Source organism: Juglans regia, chromosome 1 (assembly GCF_001411555.2).
Source record: "Juglans regia cultivar Chandler chromosome 1, Walnut 2.0, whole genome shotgun sequence".
NCBI classification, from domain to species: domain Eukaryota; kingdom Viridiplantae; phylum Streptophyta; class Magnoliopsida; order Fagales; family Juglandaceae; genus Juglans; species Juglans regia.
The window spans coordinates 38,831,350-38,840,602 of record NC_049901.1 but is presented as its reverse complement, the minus strand read 5'-3'; the positions used below and the strand labels follow the sequence as shown (position 1 = coordinate 38,840,602).

At 38.9% G+C, this 9,253-nt stretch overlaps 1 protein-coding gene across 1 annotated transcript; it reads right to left on the bottom strand.

The window, feature by feature from the left end:
• Positions 1-465: 465 nt before the first annotated feature.
• On the bottom strand, positions 466-6,122 carry LOC108986828 (transcription initiation factor TFIID subunit 15-like). Its single transcript, XM_018959595.2, has 3 exons — positions 5,760-6,122; positions 2,165-2,468; positions 466-1,275 (listed from the first exon to the last, which is right to left on the bottom strand). Exons 1-3 carry the CDS (start codon positions 5,962-5,964, stop codon positions 660-662), a joined length of 1,125 nt encoding a protein of 374 aa, XP_018815140.1. The 5' UTR covers positions 5,965-6,122; the 3' UTR covers positions 466-659.
• Positions 6,123-9,253: the final 3,131 nt, after the last annotated feature.

Here is a 9,253-nt window from a genome sequence, read left to right as displayed (position 1 = left end):
TTAGGATAAGAACTCCAGGATAGTCTAGAGTGAGATAAACATATGAAGCGAATGTCATTACATTTACTGCAGAACATTTATCCTATAGTCCACTTCATGTATTCTCTCTCTCTCTCTCTCTCTCTCTCTCTCTAGAGTGATCTAAATTCAACATACATCATATGCTTTGGATAAATAGTACTGGCTTCTACACGCGTAGCCAACGTGCAAACTGCGAGATAAACATCCTGGCAAGTTCGTGACCCATGACAAGAAAGGAACGTAATCTCCACCAGGGGATCTCGAAGCTCAGGCATCACCTACCAACGAGAACAGAAGCAAACGAAGACACGGAAAAGAGAAAAAAACCAAAGCAGATGAAAGACAAGTAAAATTCAAACACCAATACTGATATTTTTGTTTTTTGTATCAACAAGACAAATAAACTGATATTTGAAAAAAAAATGAGTATTTTTTTTTTACCTATTTAAAGTTATTAACAAAAAAAAATTCTATTTAAAGTAATACCATTTTACCATGGTCGGAAACAAATAGTCCTGTGCTGTGAATATTCTTCCTCTCTAAACAAAAACAAAAACAAACACCTACTTAAACCAAAATTACACCTGCAAATTTTACTCGCTCCCCACCCCCCCCCCGGTTCTGTTTAATAAGCATCTCTAATAAGCATCTCCAATTCCATCTCGCCCCAGAGCACGCCGATCATCTTGTCCCCACTCCATGTGCATATCCCGGCGATAGTCTTTTGGTGGCAGGCCACCCCTCATTGGAGAGCGGCTCCTCTCTCTAACATCACGAGCCCAGCGTTCACGATGCAGGGGAAATGGTGCTAGTGGTGGAGGTGGAGAGGGTGGCCTCCTCTCGAATGCTTTCCTTTCATTGAAGAAGACATCCCTTCCACGGTCCCTGTGCCCCCAGTCCATTGGGATTGGCCTATCAAACTTGTGCCTCCCCCGGTAGTCATCTTCTGGATAGTCGAGCCGATCTCTCCCCATGTAGTGACCAGAAAACCTATCTTCTTGCCTGGGAGGTGGCAGACCACCAGCCCCAAACTCCCTGGGGCCATCCCTAGCCCAACCACGAGGCGGGGACCTATAGCCATTCATGGTCCTTCCAGGAGATCGTTCCAAGGGAGGTGGGCCAGGGAAGCGTCTTGGGGGACCATGTTGAGGAGGTGGGCTGGGATAGCCTCTCCGAGGACTACCCCCAGGCCCGTAGCGAAATTTCTTGCAGCTATTACAGTACTCCCGCCTTGCAAAATTCAGGTTCCCACACCTAAGGCATAATCAAGAAATAAGTCAGAAAAAAGAGGTACACTTAGATTCTCCATGCAATAGATCCAACAGAAAGAACAGTAGACAAAGCTTGCTAAAACCAAAAACTGTTTGCACCTAATGCCTGCCGCAGAATTAGCAGCAGAACAGGCGCCGGGGGGGTGGTGGTGGCGTGGGGGGGTTCCCAATATAATCAAGACCATTTGTCCTAGAAAAGCCATTCTAATACAACTAAAATTTGCAAAACACAATTAGCAAAAGCCAGTAGACATTGTGAACTGAAAAACTGCCGCCCAATATAAAACATGATAGTCAAAGGAAAAAAAAAAAAAAACAGAAAATCGCAACTTGAAATGTTTATTTTTTATTTTTACAAGTCAACCTAAGTCTTAAAATTGAAGATATGAACAGCGTTACGCCCAGAGGAAAAGGTTAGGTGTGCTCCAAATATAATCAATTAGTCCTAGAAAGGGACCATTCTAACCAGCAAATTTGCAAAACACAATTAAGCAAAGCCAATGAACATTGTGAACTATGATACCGCCAATATAAAACATGAATAGTCAAAAGGCGTGGCATCATAACAGAATGTTTATTTTTTACAGATCAACTATTAGAATGTAAAACCCATTGAAGATGATGCTAATAATGAACCTTGTGTCCAATATAATCAAGACCATTTGTCCTAGAAAAGCCATTCTAATACAACTAAAATTTGCAAAACACAATTAGCAAAAGCCAGTAGACATTGTGAACTGAAAAACTGCCGCCCAATATAAAACATGATAGTCAAAGGAAAAAAAAAAAAAAACAGAAAATCGCAACTTGAAATGTTTATTTTTTATTTTTACAAGTCAACCTAAGTCTTAAAATTGAAGATATGGACTTACAAAGGATCTGGGCAAATCCAATCTCCTTCTCTTGGACGCACATTTGGATTATTTCTACTCACGCCTTCACCTCTGAATGGCCCAGGACCAAACCCAGGCCTGTCAAAAGCTCTACCAAACGGCTTGCCACCACCCCTTCCTCGACCATAAGGGGGTGAATAGTCTCGATATCTACTAGGACCCCTCCCGCTGCCAAATTCATGGCTGCGTGGCAGACCACCAGAATGATTAAAATTAGGACTGTAACGATGATCTGCAGCTCTGTGGCGTACAGGAGAACCAGAACCTGCATGAATTCTATATCCTGGAAAAAGAAAGCCAGTGAAGTCTAGAGATAAGCCACCCCTGATTAGATATGGGGAAAATGTGAAATTATGGTACACTCATGAAGCTGAAGAACTGTGACCATGAAACTAATAAATGACTTATTCGAACAAAGTTTGCAAGGACAGTTTCCATCATTGAAGGTATCTTCCTTGACACAGGTCGCAGAAAGCAAAAATTTATGTGAAAGGCAAAGAACTCAAATATATCTGCCTTTGTTACTTCCCAAACAAATGGTCCACATCACCAGTGAATATAACAAAAGAATGACAAATCAAACAGTGGTTACTTGTACTCACCACCTATCGTAACAGCTCGTAGTCTTCGAAAAGAAAACAAGTTCACCCCATGTACTATTACATAATATATATTTTTGAACCTAAACATCTGAAAATTAATGCTAAATATCATCGATCTGGTGAAAACATAACTTAACACAGAGCCATAGTAGTGATAAGAAAGTGAACTTCATCCAGCTCTGCAGCCAGCAGATAGAGAAGATGGATATGTGCCTAATACTAATCCAGCAAATACATAAACACCTCCAATAAACCCTTGATCCAAAACCTCACAGTTGAAACACAGCAGCTAAAAGGAGCAGCAAGACCAATAGAGTGAACCCACAGAGGAAAGCAACAACAAATACCCACCAAATAGCAAGCATCCAAATAACTCAATACTTCACCGACCACCAACTTGGTCTGCTTCTTTTCAATAACCAATCCAGCATCTTGTTAAACACCCCCATATTTGACTTAACAGAAACATCAATGTCAAAGTTTTCCACCAACCAAAGAAACAGTTCATCAGAATGAGAAAGTGTGGTGACACAGTAAAGGCATGTCATATTCCAGAAGAGTAAATTCATGTTATGTCTTTACTATGCTTCCTATAAGTTCAAAACAATAGAAAGGAATAAGACATTTAAGAAAACAATAACCCAAGTTTTTAAAGACCTGGAGCCATTTTCTGTATCAACTCACCACTCGTCAGAAATATGATTATGACCAAGACCTACTAGAAGCTCAGTAGAAGATATAAAGTAACATAGAGAAGTTCCCAAACCTCCATGCATATATCATCCACCGTAACAACTCTGAAAAGTACAATCTCATATTGGTTACTATTAAAACAGTCTGACTAGCCTATTTTCACCAACCAAGGGAAAGAAATAAAAATGAAACCCCCATGTAAACCATCATTCCTCAGAAAGTTAATTCCAAGTCCATATATCCACAAAGGAGCTGCTAGAATCTATCAGTAAAGAGGGCGTACAGAACCATACATTTCCATGTATTAAGGAAACCCATGCAAACCAAAAATTATAATGCTCGAGTAAACATCTTCTTCCAAAAACAATGCCAGCTTCCAGAAAGGTAGATTCGGTACCATTTTACCATATTGAACTTCTTGCAGTTGAAAGTCTTTCTACTTCTCTGTCTTGTATACTTGTTTAGATCGGTAATCAAGAAGTTTTATTCATAGAAATAGGCAAAACCCAAGTACACAGGGAGTATACATGAACTTCTCTTTCTTGTTCTTGTGATTGATAATGAATTGAAAATATCATCACAGTAACGCTAATGAGAGTGTGGTTTTCAGATGCTTTATCAAGGCATATGACCCCCTTGGATCTTTTCAAATTAATAATAAAAATGACTGGTAGTCCCAGTTGGATATTATTTATTTGAACCCAACCCATCCACTTCATTCCCAGAAATACCCAATCAAATACCCATGACCATGACTTGCAACAAATGAGACCCAGGCCCTTATTCTCAGTGGTTCTGCACTCCATAAATTCAAACACGATGAACAGTATCCACAGATGGCAAGTACCATAAACATATTTAGTTCTAATACAAAACACATTTTCCCCATACCATGATCCAAGACCACACTCACACCAACATGGCTCCCTTAAGGCCCAGGTGCTTGAAGGCAACATTCAGAGCTGTAAACATAATAGCAAAATTTATTCACAGTTTGATACTCCATAAGTGATACTCGATCCACATGGTCAGCATGCAACGTAAGGAATAGTCAACAGGCTTTAAAAACACCATTGAGTATTACTAGATAGAATCATCCAGCAATATAATTTCAACAGCAGAGCCTACTGGTAAAGATAATATATCTTATATTGCCAAAGAAAAATACATAATAAAACATAAAACATTTGTAACTCTAACAATCACTAAAATTTGATTAGATGCAAACATGAGAGAGAATCAAAAATACCAAAATGAATATGGAGATCAATTGTTCCTCAATGTGACCCTGAATTTGCATAGGCTTTCATACAATTTCAGAGGAAACTAAATTTATAACTGAGTCCTTTTGGCGGGATTCGTCCTCCAAACTATGCCTTCATTTACACAGGCCTATAAGGACATTCCAAAGAACTAATTGCTCCATTGCGTTTAACAACACAAATTCATCATTCAGAATGGCATCGTCAAAAGAATGGCATCAGTGAAAATAAAACAAAGCCACAATAAGCAACAATCTCAAACTTTCACCTTCTTTTGTGACTAGAGTAAATGTTCATTTCAGTATCCCTATTCACGGTTATGATTTTCTCATTAAAAGAAACCACACCAGACTAATTCAAAGTCCAAGATAATACTTAGAGATGCTAACGCCTGCAATAAAGCTACTCAGCCTGTAACACAAGCTAGATTTCCACATGGTTAACAAAGATTAAATATCACCACAAAATTTAAATACATGATAAAAACCTTTCTCCCCATATCATTTAATCAAGAATATAAAAATACTATTCCTTTTAAAATCACGAATTTCCTCGAGCAAAATCAATGGGACTAACTTCCTTTTGCATCAATCAATTCTCTAAATTCATGCTCGACAGTACGCATAACTAAAGCTGCTTCTTCATTGAGATAAACACATTCCCAATCACATTTAAGACGCGAATAAAAACCAATTAAACTCAAAATTAAATTTAAAACCAATGATTAAAAAAACGAAAAATAAGCAAAAAAAAAAAAAAAAAAAACTAAATCAGTCATAATTATTCGGAAACCGGCTGAAATCAGAAACAAAAGAACAATACATTTGATTTAACAAAAACCAGAAGCAATCCTACCACACAATCTAGGGTTTGGAAACACGTCAATTCCTCTAGTTGAAACCTGAATCTTGATTCTTAAAAGAGAAGAGCATAATCCTAAACATTCCAAACTCAATCTGAACATTAGAAAATCACACCCACACAAACGAGAAGATGGAGAGGGAGCGAGAGACGAACCAGGCTCATCGGAATATCGATCGAAGCGAGAGTACGGAGGAAGCTCACGACGAACCTCTCCTGGCTCGTAATCGCTGACACGACCTCCGGCGCCACCTTCGGGGCCACCGTCTCCGGCGCCTTCGCTCACGGAGGGCCGGACGACGAGGCTGCTGATGAAAGGCTGGTGGTGCGTTGTCGTTTGGTCCTTGTCTCTCGAGGACATTCTCTGTGTCTGTGTGTGTGCAGATGGTGGTGACGAGGGCGTCGAGGGCGTCGAGGGCGTGTCTGACTGCCGAGATTTCGATGACAAGGCAGATGTAACCCTATTTAGGATTGAGTGCTGCCTGCGGCCCAGCGACCGCTCGGCGTGCCACAGCCAAAATTTTCTTTTTTCCTATTTTAATATTTTTAAACATTTTTAAAAAACAATAAAAAAAACAAAGAATCAATGCATTAAAGTCATTTTCTTAATTAATAAATATAAAAAAAAATTAAATGCATGAGCAGACAAAATAATCAGGCAAAATAAGTGAAATAATAATATTTTTTTTTTGAGAATAAGGATCACATTTCATTCATAAAAGTGAACATACAAATATGACTTAAAAAGTCAGTTACAAACGTTAATAGCTCCCAGTACACTTTCGTGGCTGACATGATCTAGTTCAGATGACAGATCTCTAAAGACCTAAGTCTAAGGGATCCGTCGTGCACATCTCTGTCCCCGACAAAGTAACAGTAACCAGGTGACAAAACCCATACCCGACCATGCAGAGTAGGGTGCACCAAACCCCATACACCACCTAAACGGAGAGGGAAGAACACACCGATCGGACCAAGGTCCGACGGGACAATTTTTTTTTTTTGGATTTTTATTTTCAATAAAAGAAGAACAAGATATGAAATAAAATACAATGAAAAAACTATTGTAACCACGGACACAGAAACTGCTCCAAGCGGCTGCGGTGGTGTGTGCAGAACACGCGCCACCCTGGGAGAAAAACGTCAACCGATCTTGGAGGATCCAGACTCACAGAACCCAGTGGCGCCGCGCATGATGATAGCAGAAGGCCTCCCGGCGGCGTGAGAGAGCCACTCGCCAAACGTCTCCGATAACTTCTGGCCGCGCGTGCGAGCAACTCGCCGCTCCGTTTGGCGCCGCCTTCAGTAGTCTTGAAGATCGGCATCTGGGCAACGCCATGAAGAGGCGCGTGCTGATCCATGTTTGCCGGAGGATCTAGATCCGCATTTCTCCCTTATTTAGCCTGCAAAACACAACAAAACAAAACAAAGTGGAGCACTACACAGAGGGTACGGAGGGTGGGGAGAAAGAGAAAGAGGGGGAGGAGCCGAAGCTCCCACCCCCTCGAGTCAGATCGTGGGCAACTTGACAGTTCAGTTGTGTATATCTTTTTAAAGAGTTTCTAGGATTTCCCACCCTATTTTAGTTTAATAGGGTGGGAAATCCCTATATTGTGAAGGCTAAAATATTAAACCAATTTTTTTTTTTAAAACAGATTTTTAATGATAAACTATCAAACTTTCATTTTAAAAAAATAGAAAAATCGAACCGGACCGAAAATCGGAAGTACTGGTTTATGAGGGTAACCGGTGCGTAATCGGTTTTGAAAAATGTAAAACCGATACATACTGGTTCGGTTCTAGATTTTGTCCAAAACTGGACCGGTTACTGAGGCCTAGTTTGGGTACTGAGGTATTCTCAGTATTCTGAATATACTTCACTACTATTACTTTTAACTACTACTCAATATTCTATCATTAATTTTTTATTACTTTTTTAATATTATTCACAAATACCTCAGAATACGTCACTACTCAAATGCAACAAAATATTCACTACTATAATCTTAGCTAACTATGATCAATACCATATTTGGTTTAGGTAGATGCCTACACCCATATGCAAAATATAATCTTAGAACTACTTGATATCAGGTTGAAGGCAACGATTTCCAATTGAACCAAAATATGGAAGGCAAAAAATAATTCAGTGTTCTTGCACTGCTCTCTATGGAAAATAGATCGAAGTGTGAACTTTTATGATGTGAGAATGCAACTTGTCAGTTGTCAGTTGTCAATTGTAAAAAAAAAAAAAAAAAAAAAAAAAATCTATGGAACAATTGTGGGAGTTCTGTTTGAATCAGTGTTTTTGATACCATACCGTACCTGCAGGTATGGCTGGTATATGCCGTACCAGCCACTAGTCCAGTACGGGTAAAACCTTCGTTTCGTACCGCCCTAATATCGGGTGTATCGGCCAGTATTTGCTTTCTCGACCGAAACAAGTATTTTGCTCGGTACAAATTCTACAGCCTGTTTGGATGGTATTTTCGCAATTTAAGTAAACATCTAGGCGCTATTTCAGACTTTCACACTTCACACTAACATGTTATAACTTAGGGTTTTGTTTTTACTTTTTTTTTTTTCCAAATCTCCAATTCGATTTCACTGCAACCACAACACCCAGACCTTCGAAATTTCACCTCTCCATCAGCTCGCGCTATTCGTCTTGTCGCACATTATCGTCGTTTCCGTTAGCTTGTCTCGCATTCGCGACTCGCATCTCCAAACTCCAAAGTATCTATGTAAGGATGTCTATTTTAGCTGCATCTTTAACCACACGTGTTTACACCTCTTCCCATTTTCTGTCAAATGTTTGAATGGAGAAAGAAAAGGGCAGCCTCTGTTGAACCGGACTTTAAAAAAAATAAAGTTACAGAGATACAAGAAAATAGGTTGTGTACGTCGTCAATGCCTGAACTTTGTTGGAATAAGGAGGATGTGGGGAATATTGAGACTGGATATCTTCCCACTTAAGATTTCCTTTTTTCTCTTTCGCTTTTGATGCCTAAAAGACAGAAAGACAAAATTTATTTTCTTTTGCTTTCCCTTTAGCTATTAATTTGATTTTTTTTGTTAATCATAAATATCTTTTAGATTATATTTTTATAGTGTTTGTTTGTTTATAAATTCTACATTGTATCTATAGCTTTTGCTTACTTATAAGTGTTAATTTTGTATACTTTAATAGTTAAAAATGTCTAGTTGTCAATCAATTGGTGGTATGAGTATGACTTCAACTTCAACACTTGCTCCTGTAAGATCAGAAGATCCAGTATGAGCCCATGCACGTGCAGTACCAGGGGTAAGAAATAATACTGAATGTTTATATTATAATAAAGTAATTAGAGATGACGGGATCACTCGGTTGAAGCATCATCTAACTGAGATTCTAGGCAATGTAGAAGCATGTAAAAAGACTTCTGAGGATGTAAAATGACAAATGAATGAGTTGCTTGATGAAATGAAAAAAAGTAAAGAGAAGAAAAGAAAAATAAGCTCAAAGATTGGAGGCGATATAGATTTAACATCTGATGATATTGATGATAGTAATAGTATGGAGGGAGAGTCTCAGCTTTCAAAAGGAAAGGGAAAGTCGAAAGAATCTGGAATTAGAAAGTTTGTGGAGGGATTGAGTAGATTTTTTACTC